Raw genomic sequence first — 19,949 nt, forward strand, 5'->3', positions numbered from 1 at the left:
TGACCACTTCTTGAAACCTCAGCATCTGTGTGATTTCTACATCTCTTGCCACATCTGGGGTCTCTGTCTCTTCCAGTGCTCCCCCGCTGCCCGCACTTACCTTCTCTCCTTCTATCCCTGGGCTTCTGTAGGCCACTACTCCGTCACCCAGGCTCTTCCCTAAAGAGGGCTGCGGCACAAGCTCTATGTGGGAACATCTTGTTTTTTTGTGACTACCCTGGAATTTGACTGAAGGAGGAAAGGGTACTCAAAGGTTGTCATTTCTCTCCTCTGACTTGTAAAAGAAGCTAGAAAGCCTTTTTTGGTCAGCTGTTTGATTAGGACATGGCCATGTGGGATGTTCTATTTTGATTTTCAGCAAGTTTTATTTCATAATTTTTGCTGTAAGTCTCCATTTCTACCTTCCATTGAAGTTAATTATATCCTCTAGTCATTTACTCTTACATAATTATGATTATAAACCTCATGGCTATAATAAAATTTTAAGCACAGCTGGTAAGATTTAAGAAAATTGAACAAAAACACTGCCTGTCATTTTAACTGAGATTCCTGACAAAGCTGTACATAAAAAATTAAGACATTTATGACAACATTCAGTAAATTTGCATTCTCTCCCTCTCTCTTTCTGGCATAGGTACAATGTCAGTCAGCTGGAAGAATGGCTGCGCGACAAGAACCTGATGAATAGCGGAGCTAAGGAAACCCTGGAACCGCTCATTCAGGCTGCTCAGCTCTTGCAGGTGAAAAAGAAGACAGACGACGATGCAGAAGCCATTTGTTCCATGTGCAGTGCTCTAACTACTGCCCAGGTGAAGCACCTCCCCCTGCTGAGAGACACTGTAGCAGTCAGCAAGGGTGACACTTAGGGAAGTGAGGAGCCCCCCAGCCATCGCTCTCATCTCTGAGCTGGCTTCACGTGTGTTGGACAAGGCATTTGAGGATAGTGGCAACAGCACGAGGCAAGGCAAAGGCATAAATGAGCCCATTTTTCTTTTGCCAGTTATTTCTGTGTTGACTCCTGCACTTTCTTAATGTTCTTTACGTGTCTCGTAATATAGGCATCTTACCTAGATTATACATAGACTTTCTATAGAAAGCAGCTGGATAGAAACAAGGGACACTAGTAACAGTTGCCACTTGGGTAGACTGAGAAGATTGAGCGGGACCCTTTTCCTTTTCATGTTGTGTTCTTTTGTGTACTTTGGTTGTTTTTCCAAATTTATATTGCTTCTTAAAATATACAAATATTACATTAATACATTCTTATTTTAAAAATTCACATAGTGAAGTTAAATATGCTTTTAGACCAGCTCTCTCTCTCCCCTTATCCCAACCCAGCCCTGAGCAGAATTACAGACTTATTCATAGATTCTTTTACTTTTCCAGGTTATAAGCACCCAGTGTGTGTTTGATAATATGCTAAAAACTTTGATCATTTCATTCTCACAGATTGTCAAAGTGTTGAATTTGTATACTCCAGTTAATGAATTTGAAGAAAGAGTCTCTGTATCGTTTATCCGTACTATACAGGTACGATCTCCCAAGCTTTCTTTTTCTGTGATTCACAAACACAGTTTTCTGAATGAAAATTTTACAGTTTATTGAGAGGAAATGTATTTTATTATTGTGTTATCTCATTTTAACAGTGCATTACCTTTTTGGTTACAGCTTATTAGAAAAAGGAAGTGTTTTAAAAACATTCTTTATTGTTGAGGACTTCTTGGTATATTTTGGTGGGGGAGAAATCTTTATAGATTTAAAGAACTGACACACTCTGTTGTTTTGTTTTTTTTATCTCAGATGCGTTTACGAGACAGGAAAGACTCGCCTCAGCTGCTCATGGATGCTAAACACATCTTTCCTGTCACCTTTCCTTTCAACCCATCCTCCCTCGCCCTGGAAACCATCCAGATTCCAGCCAGCCTGGGCCTGGGATTCATATCACGGGTCTGAAAGTGATGTGATGCCAAGGCAAACAGGGACAGTAAGAACCCATTATTTCCCATGAGCTACTGAACAGACATTTTTAAAGAGACAGCACTTCTTATCTTTCCAATGAGAAGTTATTAACTGGAAATCTCCCTAAACACTTTCATCACCTGGGAAGAACGATAGGCTTCTTTGTGCCGTGTTACCTTAATAGCAACACTCACCCTGGATCAGTTAGGTATCCCGAGGTACATGCAGGTGAATGACAGAAGGAACGGGGAGAAAAGGTCTCCAGCTGCCAGCATTTACTTTAGTCCTTAGCACTGCATCTGAGTGGTACGGTAAACGTGTAAATTCCAGCTATGAGTGTTGTTAGGAAAGCACCTACAAGGAGCCTCCCCTGCACGGACCAGAAGAATTGAAAGAAAAATTGCCATTGAGTACATATCATATCAGTTCAGGAATCAGTTATGTTGATGTTGTCAAAGTGGATCAAAGAAATAAACTGGCAATATGTAAAGTACTTGTCAAGTAACTTCCTTCTATGTGTCCCTATGCTATAGAGATCTTAAGAGAATATTGGTTTGCCATATAGCATAGAAGTGCATTTGTACTGTAGTTTACTGAGCATTTTAAATTGCTGCTACATACTGTGTTCTTTAATATATAAGCGATATTCTCATTAGGCACTACAACAATAAGCTTCTCTTTTATCAACTCTGTTTACAATTCAATCAGATCAGTTTTAACTGGATTATGTGCAAATATATACAGATTCGCCTGCATAAGTAGCAGACACTGGCAAGTCATGTAGAAATATGACAAAATGTTGGACATTTAGGGATAGGATTAGACAAAGTGGCTGTTGTTGATGTCATTATTTATTCAGAATGTATTACATTGATGTGCTCATTAATTTTCCCTGGGTGGATATCACATCGGGGTACAGTGTTCTGTGAAGTGACTTAATTTTAGTTCCCAGGCCAGATTCCTGCACTGCCTATTTTCAGTACTGACAGGTTTTCTTTCTTCTTCTTAATTTATTAAGAATTAATCTCAGTCACTATCTAGAGAAATTCAGGTCTTGAAACCTTGATTATCCTATTATGCAATTATGCAAAAGAAGGTGTGTAATAAATAACTATGGTTCCATTTTTTTAAGCTTTGCAACTTCTATAAATGTTCTCAGTACCACTAGATACTTTAAGGAGCATCATATTAGGAATACTTTAAGACTTATATAAGAAATATCTGAAGATTGCTAAATTTTAGAGAGGATATGTTTAAATAAGACCCAGATCCTATAAGTTTCATTCTGAAATCCTAACTAAGCATCTTCTCCGTTTTTCCTGGAAATCCTAGACAGTGGGTCTTTCAGGTTGTGCAAGAACAAGTTCTTAGCTTTCATTAGAAATTCTGGTTCTGAATTATAAACATAGATTTATATAACTTAACTGTTAGGTGGTCTTTGAAAAATGACATCTTATTAAAACATGTGCAATATTAATGGAAGTCAGTTTCAAATCATGATAAAGATTGTCATTAAAAGATTAACACTGTCTGTTAACTTATTTGGGCCTCACATTCCTCATTTATACAGTAAGAAGGTTGGACCCTCCCACATCTGAAGTTTCTCTCCTCTCAGCACTCGGATCATAGAGAAACGACGTGCAGTTACTCAGTGAATTCTCCCTTGAATAGAAAGATCAATGTTTGGTGCCTCTTAATCCTGGGGGATTAATTAAATGTAAAATCACAAGTTGGTGTAGATATAACCTTTCTCAAATGTACATGATTTTTACATGCTTTTCGAAAGTGAATTAGTTTGGGTAATTTTTACTAATGTACTGCTGTATTCAGGTTGGATACATTTATTTATTTGCAAAATCAACCAAATACACTACTGATTCCTTCAGGTTCTCTTAGTTTTCACCAGTTGTCAATGTGGTTTTCAATGAACAATGAGCTCTTATAATCTTTTGGTTAGTATTAAATGTGCCAGAATACTGACTCATTGCATAGGGGAGATGCTTAAAAAAAAAAAAAATGCCACCATGGTGTAGGTGGTCCACCTTAGACCAGGAAATCCTCCCAGGTCCCTTCCCAGCTTAGTCCCTGTGTAACATGACTTGTGCACAACCTGCATCTTGTCAGGTCTTCAACAGCACACTGTAGCTTCTGCTGCCATCGCAGTCTTTATATCCTACCCCGACAGCTCATAGCCTGAAACATCTCTCTCTTGTCTCCTGCCTTGCTGCTGGAAAGTGCTGGAAACTCTGTTCCACACCTGGGCCAAAATGTCTCCTGTTCAGTGATGGTCACACGAAGATTCTACTGTTCCAGGCTCCACCTTCCTCTGAGGCCTACCCAGGACCCCAGATGGGGATCTGAATTAACTTCTCTTGGCAGCCTAAATATCTTTAGTCATAACAAGAATACCTTACAACCAGGGAACCGCAAGACCTGGTAAATGGCTCCGTTTACTCCGTTACTTTCTGGAGGACACAACAGTAATCTGCTGACTAGGGGTTTCCTTTAGCGCCTCTGAGGACAGCTCACCCTCTCTCCAATCAGCTTTCTCACCCAGCTTCAAACCTACCTTCCCCAGCCCTCCACCTGCCCATTCTACTGTCCACTCTTTCCCTTCTCTCAGCTGATCCATGCGTCACATCACCCGCCTGCTCACCGACTCTGATATGTGGAAGGCGGTGAAAGGCATCAGTCCTCAGTTGCCCGCCTGGCCTCCCTTCAGGCTGAGAGTTGTTGTTCTCTCTTCTTGGCAGCACAATCCTTAACATCATCTCTAGTTTGCTTTTTCATATTTCCCCTGTGTCACACAGTGGGAATTCCGAGAAAGATCTTGAAAGAACACGGTTCTGTCTTAATAGCTCCTTCTCAACAGTCTCCCCGCTCACCCTACATACAGACTCCGCTCACATCTTGGAATGCAATGCTGAAAAACGAACCATTGTCCTTGTAGCTTTTCTTAGGTTAAGACTTTGGTCTGCCTGACCTGAGCGTTAACCAGAGAAGGGGGAAGGTAAGGTCCACAAAGCGATTGCTTTGGAAGTTTTAAAAAATCTCCATGTACCTGACATTTCTATCATCAAGTCCAGAAGTACAAAAAAGATCTATTCCAAAGCCTACCAAAAGGAAATTTGGGGATTCCAGTCAGTTTGTACGATTTGCTTTATTGCCTTTGTTTTAGTGGATAGTTGAGAGTTGAGTTGGCTCTTTCTGGGTGAGTAATTTTGTGTTATAGAGATCAGATCTTCTAGTAACATGTGAGGGCGGCTCTGAAAATATGGGAATTTCAGTGTAGTGATTGTTTTAAGAAAATACTCTCCTGGTACCTTAGGTAAAAGGGCACCTGTCCCATCCTGAGAAATCCTTACACAATATTCATATACCCACCTGCCCTCCTCTCTCTCTCCCCTGCTCCCTCCATCTCTGCCTGTCTCTCTCTCTGTCTTTCTCTCTCTCTCTCTCTCTCACACACACACACAGAGTCACTAGAATGTAGAGTTCCCCAAGAGCCATTATCAATGGTCCTCTGGGGAGCTTCCACTGTTTAGGATGAAACAGAAAGTAAAAATGCGTGTGTGACCCTGACATTCTAGTGCAAACCCAAACTTTGCACCTGGCTATGCTTTTCTTAGGTGCACGTCCTGTTACCTCATTGTATCCTCACAGCAGCGCTGGAAGGTCGGAAGGGTAGCTATGACCCACCGACCGACCGTCACTTGCTGACGATAATTGGAGAAAGAAAAGGTCAGAGACTTGCTGAGGACACACCACCCTTCAGCAGTGCCCCTTTTCTGCCTGCAGCCGAGGCTGTGCAGTGGGCAGGTGGAGGCAGGAGACTGAAAAGTCTCCAGGGGACAGTCTGTTTCTCCTGGTACCCATGGGGTGCCCTGGGTCAGCGAGAGGTGTTCTTTTTCCTTCTTCTCTTATCAGAATTGGCAACTGGCAGAATTGGGAACTGAGCAAATGCCATGTGCCAGGTTCTTTGTGCTAACAAGATGAAGTGCCCAGAGCCTGGCAGCTTTCTTCTCTGCTGTTCCCCCCTACACCTAGGTTTGATTTTTCTGATGAGTCAGGGCTCCCTTGGAGGGTGCAACACCCTGCCTTTAGGTCTTTAATTCACAGCAGGCTGTCTCAACCTGCCAGGAAGCTGAGCAAACCTCCCCAAAGTTAGGTAGGTCACTCTCCAAGCCCGCTCAGAGCCACATTAGAGCCCCCAGGGGAGCTGTGCAGCCTGCAGCCAAGACCCCAGGGCACCTTCAGAGGCCTGTCCCTAGGCAAGCCATATGCAAGTCCATGTGTCTGAACGTTACCTTGTGTGTGCATGCTGCCAGCGTTGACTCCAGAGCTAGGAGGTGTGCTCCCTGCATGTGTGTTAGAGAGGCTCCGCGTATGGCTGTGGCCTCTGCTCACGGAGAAGTGCATCGTGATTTCTTCTCAGGCTGTGCTGTGAGGACCGCCTTAACCCCTGCTCCCTTCCCTCGAGAGCTGCCTTAAGTTCTCTGGAACTTCTCCTCTGTAAGGGATGGACTTACCTGGAGAGGACATCTGGCCATGTTTCTCAAGGTTTTGTGAGGGTTTGGGTTGGGCAGGGCCTCCAACCCTGAATTCCTTTCTCCTTCCTGCATGACTCTCCCTCATGGGACTTTGCCTTCCTGTCTTTTCTGTTCTTTCCAAACAGGTACTAGAACTCAGCACCAGTCTCAGAGCTGGTGAATGTGGGCCGAGAGAGTGGTCCTGAGTTTGGGGGGCTTTGTGTCAGAAGGAAGCAAATGAACATATGGAAGAAATAGCTAAGTTAGCTTCTTGGTAATGCTTTAATGGCATGTTTTCTCCCTGATCTTTTCTTAATACAGATTAAAGGGTACAACTGTAAAACCTTCCGTGGACATGCTTTAAAATTTTTTTTTAGGAACTCTGTACTATATATAAAGGTTTGAATGAAAACAGAAAAGAGTTCTAATCCATTGTATTACCCCAAATTAAATCAAACTGGAGTTATATACAGTAGATTTCTCATTAAATCAGGAACTGAAGGTACTCTGTGAAATAGCTGCAAGATGCATTTTATACATTTTTTAAATTTTCTAATTTGGTCTGGCGAAAAATGTCCATTAGCTTAACTTCATGAGTGTCATTAGCTTCCTAAAATGACGGAAAATGACTAACGTTTCCTCAATATTGTGATATGGCTTGAAATCTTTGAAAGAAACATGTTTTTCGAGTGGAAACTGGTATGTATAATTCAATGCTTGGTAGGTCAGTACATTTTCATGCATTTTTCAGTCAATAGTTTCAAAAATCTTATTGTTACCATATGTTATAAAACTTTAGCCTACATTTCAGGCTCTCTGAATCACTTGAGCCATTTAATATTTTCCAACAAATGGTGACTTTTTCCTTCAAATGTGGATATGTGTGTTGTAATTTATGATTGCTGGTTATGTATTTTTGTGAACTCCTGGAGTAATGTTCACTTTTTTCGTGTCCTTGGAAAATTTAAATTGCTCTACCAATGTTACACAGAAATGAGCTCATCATGACATTTAACATATTGTATTTGAATTGCTAATTCTAATTATTAATTTACTGTGAAACAGATGTGTCATTTAACTACAATGAAACTGAACATTGCAGTTTTTCAAGTATTTTTCCTTGTTGGATCGGAAAAGGGATTACATTTTGATCTATGTCAAAAAACATGATACAGTTAACCTTGAAAATATACGTCCATTAGGAAAGAAGCAGAAATACTAAGAAGTGAAACGCATTATCAAATAACTCTGGTTTTAAACTGACAATGTCCCAGCATATCTCACATGGAATTTAAAAAAATTAAGTTAATAATTCACCTCATATCAACAAAAGCCTTTGAAACATGGGTTTTCACCAGTTATCATCTAGTACTAAGATGAAAACCAAAACAATATCAGATTGACATTTACGCTCTAAATTTGTAGTTGTCTAATGTTGTCCTTAGTAAATGTGCATCATTAATGCTGTCTTCTCCTAGCTATTATAGAAAATTGTTCAAATAAAGATATGGAAATAAAAGATTTTTGTTAGTGTCATATAAATAAGCTCAAAGCACATGGAACACGGGACACGCACCAACACAGAACATGTTCTGGGCTGTAAAACACACCTTTAAGAAGACAGAAATCATATGGTGTCTGCTCTCAGGTGACAATAGAATTAAACTAGGTATAAATAACAGAAAAGTAGCTGGCAAATCCCCAAATTTTCAACTTTAACAACATACTTCTTAAGATTTTTGTTTTTTTACATTTATTTGAGAGAGGGAATGTGTGCACGAATAAGCAGTAGGAGCAGAGGGAGAGGGAGAAGCAGACTCCCCACTGAACAGGGAACTGGACACAGCACTTGATCCCAGGACCCCAAGACCATGACCAGAGCCAAAGGCAGATACTTAACCGACTGAGCCACCAGTCACCCCTTAAACAACACACATCCAAAGAAGAAATCTCAAGAGAATTTTTAAAATATTTGAAGTAAATGAAAATGAAAATTTATCAAAACTTGTTAGGTGCAGTGAAAGTAGTGGTTAGAGGGATATTTATAGCATTGAGTGCATGCATTAGAAGAAAGACCTATAAACAATCATCTAAGCTTCCACTTTAGGAAACTTAAAAAGGAAGAGAATATTAAATGCAAAGTAAGAAGAAACAAAAATCGACAGAAATCAAAGACATTGAGAACAGAAAATCAATAAGAGAAAATGGATGAGACCAAAAGCTCATTCTTTAAAAATACCAATAAAATTGATAAGCCTCTAGCCAGGTTAACGGATGAAAAAAGAAAGATGACATACTGTAGATTAGAAGTTGCTTGGGGTTGGGAGGAGTTGGTTTCGGGGAATTGAGAAGATGGAGCAATAACCGTGAGGCACGGAATTTCTTTTTGAGATGATGAAACTTTTAAAATGAACTGTGGTGATAGTTTAATCTGTGAATCTACTAAAACCGCTGAGTTGTATTCTTAAGCTAGATGAAGTGTGTGTTATAAGGATTTTTTTTCAATCTTTTTTTTTTTTTTTAAGTAGATTTTTGACTTCTGGTATGACAAACTGAGAAGTTCAATAAATTCTCTCCAAAAAAGGACAACACTGGACAGAAGTGTCAAAAACAACAATTTTAGGGCTCTATAAACTAACAAACATCATACAACAAAATAGTAGTGTTATTCATGACAAGCCACTGACCTCTGAGTAAGAACAGCATTTGTCTGACAACATTGCTTGGGGCTGCACCCATCATCCTCCCCTTACCCAGCTCAGATAGCCTGGTAATTCCACCAGAGTCAGGCGAGCTATGAAAACCAGCAGCTTTGCCTTTGGAGGGGCTCCCTTGATTTGGAATGGAGTGCAGTAAAACCACTCACCCAGCAGTAATGCTAGTAATCAGAACTGTGAGACAACACATCTCAGTTGTTTTAAGCCACCTGATCTGTTGTACTTTGCTACAGCAGCTGTAGGAAAGTAATACAGTATTAATCTCAAGTATCTGTGATGAATTAAGATGCACATTTTCATCACCAGAGGAATCACTAAAAAAGTAACTCAAGAAATACAGTTCTTTTAAAAAGTGGGAATTAAAATGGTGTGCACACACACACAAACCAAAAACAAAAACAACAGTAAAAAACTCACTATCACAAAAAAATAAGGAGAAACAGAAACAAAAGATATAAGCCATATAGAAAATGAAATGACAGTCATAACTCCAATCATATCAACAATTATATTAAATGTGAATGGATTAAACACTTATATCAGAAGGCAGAGATTGTGAGGGATCTTACAATATACAGAGGGGCTAAGATTTAAAAATTAACAGTATCAAATATTGATGAGGCTATTAAGCAACTGAACTCATACACTGTTTATAGAAGTAAATTGACACAATTTTTAATTTTTTAAGAGATTTTATTTTTAAGTAATCTCTACAACCCAATGTGGGTCTTGAACTTACAAACCCAAGATCAAGAGTCACATGCTCTACCAACTGAACCACACAGGTGCCCCTAGATATTGCTAGTTTTAAAAAATCAGATCAGCTGGCAATTTTTATTTTTAAAAAGTAAAATAAAAGTTTTTAAAATTTTTTATTTAGGGAAAAAAGCATCTAGACCTCTAGACTGGCAGAGGAGGGAGAAACAGAGTCCCTGATAAGCAGGAAGCCCAATGCAGGGGCTCCATCCCAAGACCTTGGGATCATGACCTGAGCCAAAGGCAGACACTTAACCAACTGACCCACCCAGGCACTCCTCTCCAACCCACTTTACGTCTTTTCTTTTTCTCTATGTTATTATTTTGGACAAGATGTACACAACATTGAATTCATCATAATCCTCTTTTTGTGGGACCTATCACTGTTGGTCTGTGCCAGGCCCTTAATTTTTTTTTTTTTTTGGTTCCTCCTTTTTCTTTATTGTCAATTTCATTTCCTTCAACTTCATAGATATTCACTCTTGCATAATGAATGGTGACTTTATAATTTATCACCCACACTTTTATTTATATATACTTTTACCCATGAATGATACATAATATTGCAGGGGTTTTTTTTGCTAGTTTTAAAATATATATAAAGACTTTTGCTATACATCCATTCAACATTGCTTTTTATATCTCTCTGAGTTGATATAAGTAGATCACATCCATTCCTGCTGACAGCTGTAGAGTATTATATATATACTATTTATTTATCTCCTATTGATGAATATTGGTGAGTATCTCCTTTAATATATAACTGTGTTATAATGAAGGTTTATTTAACTGTCTTGTTCATGACTATGTGATAATTGTCTGCCTAAACCTATTTTCAGTAAGTATTCTCATATTGCTGTCTAGAATGACAATGTCACTATAGTTCCCATCAGTTGTGTGAGCAAAAAGTGATTTTCTCACATCCCAGGCAGCATTTGATGCTGTCCATCCCAAATGTTTTTGCCAGTCTGATGGCTATAAAGTGACATCTCCTTGTTGTCATTTGTATTTCTCTGGTTCCTAATAAGGGTGACATCTTTTTATGTGTTAACCAGCTATTAGAGTGTTCTCATGTGCAAATTTCTTATTAATTTTCTTGGTCAATTTAAAAAATTGGACTTACTGTCTTTTTTTAATGAACTTACAGTAGTTTCAAATGTATCTTAGATTAACATTATAGATATTAATCATTTCTTGGTTGTTTAGGTTGCAAATGTATTTCCCAGACTGTTGTCTTTCTCTAAGAATGGTGTTTTTCACTGAACCCAAATCTTTCCTTTTGATGACCTCAAATTCATCATTTTTTCTCCCTATGATTTTGCTACCTTGTATCTTAAGACATTCTTTCCTAACCTAACATTTAAAAACTGGTACCCTTCTTTTTTTTCTTAAGAATGTTATGGTTTGGAATGCCCGGGTGTTCAGTCAGTTAAGCATCTGCCTTTGGCTCAGGTCATGATCCCAGGGTACTGGGATCGAGTCCCACATCAGGGCTCCTTGCTCAGCAGAGAGTCTGCTTCTTCCTCTGCCAACAAATAAATAAAAAAAAAATATTTTTTTTAAAAGCCCAGTAATTTAAAAAAAAAGGATATTATGGTTTTAGGAGTGCCTGGGTGGCTCAGTAGGTTAAGCATCTGCTTTTGCCTCAGGTCATGATCACAGGGTCCTGGGCTCAAGTCCCAGGATCCGCTCTCTGCTCAGCAAGAAGTCTGCTTCTCCCTCTGCCTCTGCTCCTCTCCTCTGTCCTGGACTCTCTGTCTCTCAAAAACAACAACAACAACAACAACAACAAAAATCTTTTTTTTTTTTAAAGATTTTATTTATTTATTTGACAGAGAGAGATCACAAGTAGGCAGAGAGGCAGGCAGAGAGAGAGAGAGAGGGAAGCAGGCTCCCTGCTGAGCAGAGAGCCCGATGCGGGACTCCATCCCAGGACCCTGAGATCACAACCCGAGCCGAAGGCAGCGGCTTAACCCACTGAGCCACCCAGGTGCCCCAACAACAAAAATCTTAAAAAAAAAAAAAAAAAAAAAAAAAAAATTATGGTTTTACCTTTAAGTTTTGATCATGAATCTGTCTGGAGTTTTTTTGGGGGATACAGCGTTTGTATAGATTTGCTTCCCCCACCACACAAACAATGGGCCCATCTATTAAATAATCTTTTCTTTCCCACTCTGATCCTTAAGGCCACCATATAATATGGGGCCCTGCTGGTGGACTCCCTTCTGTCCCACTATTCATTTCTCCATTCCCATGCCAGTGTCACACTGTTCTAATGATGATGGCTTTGTGATATCCTTTAATATATAATAGGGCAAATCTCACCTCTTTGGTTTTTGTTTTGAAGATTGTCTTGGTTCTACATAAATTTTATTTTATATAAAATATAGAATCATTGCACAATTTTCCAAAAGTCCCCCTAGGATTTTTATTCCAATTATATTAGGCTTATACATTATATTATTAATCTGGATAGAATTGACACCTGTACAATTTTAAATATTCCCATCCATGAAAATGGCATTTACCCCCCCCCCCTTTCTTTTTATGTCCTTGTAGAGAAATTTAAACATTTTCCCCACAAAGGCCAAGTGCATTTTTGTTAGTGTGATCTCCGGACACTTATATGTTCATTGATGTGGTAAATGTCTTATTCTCCATCATACTTTCTATCGGATTTTCTGAATTCCTCACACAAAGAAAGATTACTCATTTTTATATTTGATGTTGAATACGGTCACCTGGCTGAACTCTCTTACCAGCTCTAATAACTTGTTGATTCTCTTGGACTTTCTGTGGCCATGATCATATCCTCTGCGCTTTCCACTAAACACGCTGCAAACTAAGGAAGCCAAAACTCGGACGGGGAGCGTCTCAGAACATACCTGTTTCCGGCCCCTGAGGGCTGGGGAATCCAGCCTGGGCGGACGGCTGGGCACCCCCGCCAGGTGGACCCACTGGACCGCACAGCGCTGGCCAGGAGGAGGCTCGCTCCCTGCCCGCAGCCCCCGCCCCAGCCAATCGCGGCGCGGACCCGCCAGGCTGGCCGGGAACGACCAATCGGCGGCTGCTCTCCTCCCGAGGCCGCTACGCCCGGGGGAAGGTGAGAGTAGTCGGCCGCTGGAAAACTGTCCCGGCAAGATGGCCCAGCGCTGATTTACGCGCCGGCCGCGCCGACGGTCACTCGTCCCCGGGTCTCGGAGCCCCCCGCCCGGCCCCCGAGCCTCGAAGCTTCACGGCCCTCGAGCTGTCCTGGCCTGTCTCGCCCATGGCGGTGGCCGCGCTGTACACGCAGGTACCTAAGGGCGGGCCCGCGGGAGGGAAGGTGGCCGGCGCTAACGCTGACTGTACCTGGCGCCCAGGCCACACCTGCGCACCTGGAGCGCTCGCCGTAAGGAAGCGCCGGGGGGCCTGGCTCTGGTCCCTGGCCGCGGGGCAAGCACCCTCTGGGAGCCTGGGTCCACTCGGGATGGGAAGACCAAGTGCGAGGGGCTGCCTTCCCCGACCCGAGCTTCCCCGTGCCCAGGGATCGCGCCCCCTGTCCCCCGCGCCTCTCCGCCCCCTCCTCCGGAGCCACAGGTGGAATCAGAGTTGCCCACGGGGACATAGAAATCTCAGACCCCGGCGAATAATAGTATCCATAATCTTCCTGACCCTCCTCGGAGCCCCTGAACAAGAAGCTTAGGACTACAGTATTCAGAATGCTTTCTAGAATTCCTGGGTCTTCAGAAATGCCTGCACGTGCATTTAAGTTCATCTCAAGTCCTAAGTGGCAGCTGCCTGGGCATTATGAGGCAAGCTTCAGCCGTAGGGGTTGAGGGCTTCTGTGAATCCCGAGGCCACGGGCTCTTCACCTCACACACATTGCTTTACAATTTATAAAGCACCTTTCACGTACACGCTGATTCTGGGAGTCACTCTAGAGCATTTCTTGCAAACTATGTCTTCCCCAGGGCTGAAGACTCCACCCGTTATATAGGAAGATAGCGTTCTGGCACCCAGGACCTCCTGAGACGAGCTTGGCTAATTATTTGGATAAAAAATAATTTGAAAAAAAATTTTTTTTGAATAGCCATAAAGTCGGATCCTCTCACACCCCAGCGGAGTAAACTCTATGGTTGCTCGTATTCTGATGGCTAAGACTAGAATCTATACCTTTCCCCCTGACACATGCCCTCGGTTTATATTTTAAAAGACACTTTGCTATAGATATATACGATGGTTATAAATAATTGTTTCAATGGTTTTTTCTTCTACTTTGCTGAATTAATAATACAAGTACAAATCATCCAAACATTACTGTGCCCTCTAACACATTTCCATTAACTAGAGTTCTAAATGGGCACTGTTTGAATCTCCACTATTCCAGAAGAGTTTACTGCTGAGTATGTGAGCCCTCAGATATCCAGCAGGGCTTCTGAGGTCCTCAGCTTACTGGAGGTAAAAGAAAATTTTGGAAAAAAGCAATGCTTGGAAGATATTTTGGAGTACAGAAAACTGTTGATTAACTTATTTTAGATAACTGGTTTTTTAGAAGCAAAAATACACAAATTAAGCTTTTGTATCATCAAGTGCCTTACACCACAAATATTTTAAAATACCAACTAGGTAGCAGGCATAATATAGGAAAACTGATATGGAAGAGTTTTCTAGAGAAGAGCTTGGATGGACAGAGAATCTGAGATTCCCAGAGCCAGAAGGAGCCCTGAGGGCCATCCCTTCTCACTTTGTATCCAAATAGGCACCTTTGTCCCAAGGCTGCCTCGTCCTTTCCAGGTGGCTAGTCAGTCCCCATAAGGTCAATTGCAGAGGTGGAAAGTTTTTATAACTGTTTAGGTTTTAGACAGCGTGCTTGTTAATTAGTTTTCCTGAATGGAAACAAAATCTAAGCCCTCTCCCTTGCTTCCCCATCACTTCCTGCAACATTCCCCAAGTCCACGGATCTAGCCATTTGTCCTTGAAGGCCAGCACAACAGGGTTGGCCTAAGTCGACATTCATGTCCGGGGACCCTTGGCCATCTTTATGTCCCAGGAGTGTTGCTTCTTTGCCCAGTTTAAGCCACAAAGCATTTTAAAGCAGCCTGAACCCCATTTCTGCACCCAGCGGCAAATAGTGACACTGCAGCAGGGTGACGGGGCGGAGGTGGCTCTCCGTGGGTGACAGCCGTACCACCCCTGATCTGTAGGCTACCCCGTTCACTCATGTCACACTTCACACTGTTACCTGCCTGCCCCCTGTTGAATCTTCCTTCTGGCATATGCCTTGAAGACAGATATATTATCAGCCATAAAACATTTGTTTAGTACTTTCTGATTAAAACATGTGCTTGGGGGAGGTTAGAAAGATTTTTTTTTAAGTGATAGAAATGAGAAATGTCGAATAATTCAGTTTGCTAAAGCCCTGCAGGGATGGAGGAGCCTGCCGGTGATAGAGCTGAGAAGAGAGGGTCACAGTGGCTGAAGGGTTAGGTCAGAGCTTTATACTCTGGCGCAGATTTTGAGCATGGGAAGACGGGACCAGGGCTGTGTTTGAGGAAGTGGGCTATGCCAGCCGTACCCATGGGACTCAGGGGGCTGGATTTCCAGGTCATCCTAAGTATCAGGGAGAGAATTAGGGCTGCCATATTGGACAGGGTGAATGGAGGCAGAATCCAGAGCGTGTGTGGAAGTAGGTGATGACAGGAATGGACTGGGTCGAGGGAGGAACCAGGGATGACATGGATTTCAGGGTCTGGATGATTGAGAGCAGGGGGTGCCGTGAACACACTGAGGCCCACCAGGAGGCGGTGAGCTTAGGAAGTCAGGAGGCAGACTTTGTCCCTGCAGGGCTTGAGGCGATGAAGGGGTTTCCCGGGGCCAGTGCCCTGGGTGGTTAGAGGTTGGTGGGGAGGTTGCACCAGAGTCTTCTGCCCCAAGGTAGGAATTGAAGCCCAGGCAGTGAGAGCCTTGCCAAGGGAGAGAAGAGAGCCAAGACAGTTCATGGAGGAACAAAACTATTCAGAGGGTGCCCAAGATGGAGCCGTGATAAGGAGGAGGATGTGGGAGAGCTGGCATGGGAGCCACAGGGAGAGAGGTTCTGAGAAATAGGGGACTCCTGGGAGGAAGTGTGCTGAGAGTAGCAATTGCTACTGGAGGAAGTGTAAAATGACCCTTCTCTTTTCAAAAGCTATTTGGCAACATGCCCTAGAAATGTTGAGAGCATTTCTCTTTGAGAGAAACCGGTTTGGCCATTCACTCTTCGAACCCTCTGGAAACCCCTGTCACTCTGAGACTCACTGACTAGCCGCAAGGTCCTGCCTCTGCATCTCCCCATTGCTCAACTCCTGCTCCGCAAACTTCTGGCAGCCCTTGGTGCACTCCTGCCCATTTGACACTCTATGCCTTAGCTTGCAGGGCTCTCTCCGCCTGAAATGACTGCTTTGCTTAGCAGCGCCTCACCTTCCAAATTCAATTTGACAGTGCCTCCTCTTTTTTTTTTTTTTTTTGTAGTTTCAGAGGTAGAATTTAGTGATTCTTAAGTTACATATAACACCCAGTGCTCATTATATCACATGCCTCCTTAATGCCCATCACTCAGTTACCCCATCTCCACATCCCCCTCCTTTTCCAGCAACACTCAGTTTGTTTCTTATAGTTAAGAGTCTCGTATGGTTTGTCTCTCTCTCTGATTTCATTCTTCCCTCCCTTCCCCTATGGTCCTCTGTCTTGTTTCTTAACTTCCACATATGAGTGAAATCATATGACGATTGTCTTTCGCTGATTGACTTATTTTGCTTAGCATAATACCCTCTGGTTCTATCTGTGTTGTTGCAAATGGTAAGATTTCAAAAAGAAATAAAAGGTATCCAAATTGGCAAAGAAGAAGTCACACTTTGGCTCTGCAGACAACACGATAAGGAGGAATAAAACCCCAAAGATTCCACCTAAAAATTGCTAGAACTCATTCAAGAATTCAGCACAGTGTCAGGGTATAAAATCAATGCACAGAAATCAATTGCATTTCTATACACTAACAATGAGACAGAAGAAAGAGAAATTAAGGAATTGATCCTATACACAAGTGCACCAAAGACTTTGAGATACCTAGGAGGAGTGTCTCCTGTGAGAAATCTTTACAACCAGCTCCACTATCTGGGCACCTTTTATTTTGACTTGTAAGCACTCATTTTCTTTTCTTTTTTTTTTTTTTTTAAGATTTTATTTATTTATTTGACAGAGAGACACAGTGAGAGAGGGAACACAAGCAGGGGGAGCCAGAGAGGGAGAAGCAGGCTTCCTGCTGAGTAGCGAGCTGGAGGCAGGGCTCCATCCCAGGACCCTGGGATCATGACCTGAGCCAAAGGCAGAGGTTCAACAACTGAGTCACCCAGGTGCCCACTCTTTTTTTTTTTTTTTTAAGATTTTAATAATTTATTTGAGAGAGTGAGCATGAGCAGGGGGAGAGGTAGAAGTAGAGGGAGAAGCAGACTCCCTGCTGAACAGGGAGCCTGATGTGGGGCTTGATCCCAGGACCACGGGATCATGACCTGAACCGAAGACAGATGTTTAACTGACTGAGCCACCCAGGCCCCCAGCTTGTAAGTGCTTATTAACTCTGTGTTCCCCTACTGACCGAGAGTTTCTAGAGAACAGGGAAAGGTGGGTCTCAATAAGCATTTTGTTATGCATCCATGAGTTTTTCTGCTTTCAGAAAGAGCTGTGAGCATGAAGAAGATGATGATAGTTGCTTTTATCTCACAGCCATGGAACACTTCTCATGTGCCAGATGCCAAGCTCACTTATGTGCCTTCTTTCATCTGAGTCAACAATGTTATGTGTGGACTTTGTTATCCCAATTTTACAAATGGCTCAGATTGAGTAAATTGCCTAAAGTTGCATAGAAGTGGAGGAGGAGGCCGGATTAAAAACCTGTGTTCTTAACCATGTTGTCACAAATGGCAAGATTTCATTTCTTTTGATGGCTGCATACTATTCCATTGTATATATATACCACATCTTCTTTATCCATTCATCTGTTGATGGACATCAAAAACCTGTGTTCTTAATACCTTCCACTACCACAACTGTGGTTCAAACACTTTCACCATCTTCCTCCTCTTCTCTCCGTTCTCTCAGAGGACTCATGGGAAGTCCATCCACTTCATAGCTGAGCATATGATCTACGTGTGTGTGGGCTTTGCTTTTTTTTTTCTTCATCTAAGTTATTGGTGAAAGTGGTAAATGGGTGGTGAGGCAGAGAGCTCTATGGCATGGCTCTAGAGATCTTTCTTAAATTGTTCTGGCTCATTAATCAGGACTCAGGTTATAATTGGTTTTGCCACAGATTCTCAAATTATATTATCCTTCGGTCATCTATTTCTCTTACTTCTGTATGAGGAACTCACAAGACATCTTCAGGGAAGTTTTGCTGGGATTCAGATGTACAAGGTCAGGAGAAGCAGTTCAAGGTCTCTAAAATAAGGTCAAATTTCAGTCTAATGACTTTCCATTTGGCTATTTTAAGAAGCTTTTAGATTTCTATGTATCATTAACAACTCTGGAAATTAGATTTATCAATTGTATTATATATGGGTACTTCAAAAGAGTAAAAAAAAAAAAGATGTAAAAACTAAAATACCAAGATTAGTCTTTTTTTTTTTTTTTAAGATTTTATTTATTTGACAGAGAAAGAGCACACACAAAGCAGGGGAAGAGCAGGCAGAGGCTGAGGGAGAAGCAGGTGCCCTCCCACCCCAAGCAGGTAGCCCGATGCAGGACTCAGTCTCAGGGTTCTGGGATTATGACCTGAGCTGAAGGCAGAGGCTCAACCAACTGAGACACACAGGTGCCCCCAAAGCTTAGTCTTTAATTGGTGCAACTAAACTAGGAATTTGAATTTTTGTTCAGTGGATGTTTACGGAGTGGGGAAGTCATTGTGTCAGGTTCCAGGGTACAAAGATGAGACTCTTGAGGCTCAAGTGCCAGTGGAGAAGATGGGAAGCTACCCAGAAACCTGGAGAAGGGTCAGAGAGAGACAGCTCTAAAGAGGAAGCATTCAATCCTGTTTGGGGTAGAGAGTTGACAGGGTAAGTGCTGCCAAGGACAGGAGTTGTGAGCTGAATCTTGACGTCTCAGAGCAGTTTGCTCACTGGCAGCGAGAGGAGGAGTAGAACTGGTGGTAGAAGGAAGAGAGCCAAGGAAGGGCTTGGAATGTTCTAGAAACTGCTAGTGGTGACAGCTGGCAGAGGGTGGACTGAAGAGGGAGAGAAGCCTGAGTAGGAAGATGGGCCAGGACAGTGGCTCCCCACAGCTGGCTGTTCATCAGAGTCAACAAGGGAGGGAGGGTCTCAAAGCTTTCATCTTGTTGGACCCCACCCATGGAAATTCTGATTCAGTTGTGGATGAGGGAATCTGTACAGCCACAGAAACCTGGTGTTCTGCCTCGTTGAGGAAGCCCTTAGCAGACTGTGGCGTCTGTCAGGGGAAGATTGGTGGGGGCTGGGAGCAGGGAGTTGATCGATGGTTATGGCAGTGGTGGGTGGATGAGACAGACAGGTGAGACTTGTTTTTTTTTGTTGTTTGTTTGTTATTTTAGGTGAGACTTGTTTAAGATGTAGGCTTTCCAGCACCTGAGGACCATTTGGTTGTTGGGGGTGGAAGGAGGGAAGGGGGTCCAGGACTTGGGACTTGGGGGTCCCAAGTTTCTGACTAGACGGTTATGAGAACTGAGGTTTGGCGGGGTACGTAATGATCATTAGAGCTAGGAATTTGTGAGCGTCTGAGGACATTTAGGGGCTGGCATCTGGAGACCACTGGAAATGTGCTCTAGACTTGTTGAGAGATCTAGGCTGGGGGTCTCTGGTGGACAGGTACCAGGGCAGCTGCCAAAGCTGTGGGAGTGGAAGACACTCTAGAGAAAGCCTGTCAGGAGGAGGGCCTGGGAAGGACACTGAGAAACAGAGGGGATGCTGGGGAGCCTGGGAAGGGCTTGGAGGGACAAGGGAAGGGG

General features: G+C 42.6%; 2 protein-coding genes across 9 annotated transcripts in view; both read left to right on the forward strand.

The window, feature by feature from the left end:
* The window catches only part of MYO5A (myosin VA), a 185,942-nt gene extending 182,442 nt beyond the window's left edge, over positions 1-3,500 (forward strand). For all 7 annotated transcript variants that reach the window (XM_032856449.1, XM_032856451.1, XM_032856452.1 and 4 more), the window contains 3 exons: positions 635-809; positions 1,450-1,530; positions 1,801-3,500. In XM_032856449.1, coding sequence (XP_032712340.1) covers positions 635-809; positions 1,450-1,530; positions 1,801-1,953 — 409 coding nt within the window. In that variant the 3' untranslated portion in view covers positions 1,954-3,500. The remainder of the gene's footprint in view (positions 1-634; positions 810-1,449; positions 1,531-1,800) is intronic.
* A 9,594-nt stretch (positions 3,501-13,094) lies between these two features.
* The window catches only part of MYO5C (myosin VC), a 92,194-nt gene continuing 85,339 nt past the window's right edge, over positions 13,095-19,949 (forward strand). For both annotated transcript variants that reach the window (XM_032856457.1, XM_032856458.1), the window contains exon 1: positions 13,095-13,256. In XM_032856457.1, the coding sequence (XP_032712348.1) occupies positions 13,230-13,256 (27 nt within the window). In that variant the 5' untranslated portion in view covers positions 13,095-13,229. The remainder of the gene's footprint in view (positions 13,257-19,949) is intronic.

The sequence above is a fragment of the Lontra canadensis genome, unplaced genomic scaffold (assembly GCF_010015895.1).
Source record: "Lontra canadensis isolate GAN:19392208 unplaced genomic scaffold, GSC_riverotter_1.0 scaffold12, whole genome shotgun sequence".
Lineage (NCBI taxonomy): Eukaryota > Metazoa > Chordata > Mammalia > Carnivora > Mustelidae > Lontra > Lontra canadensis.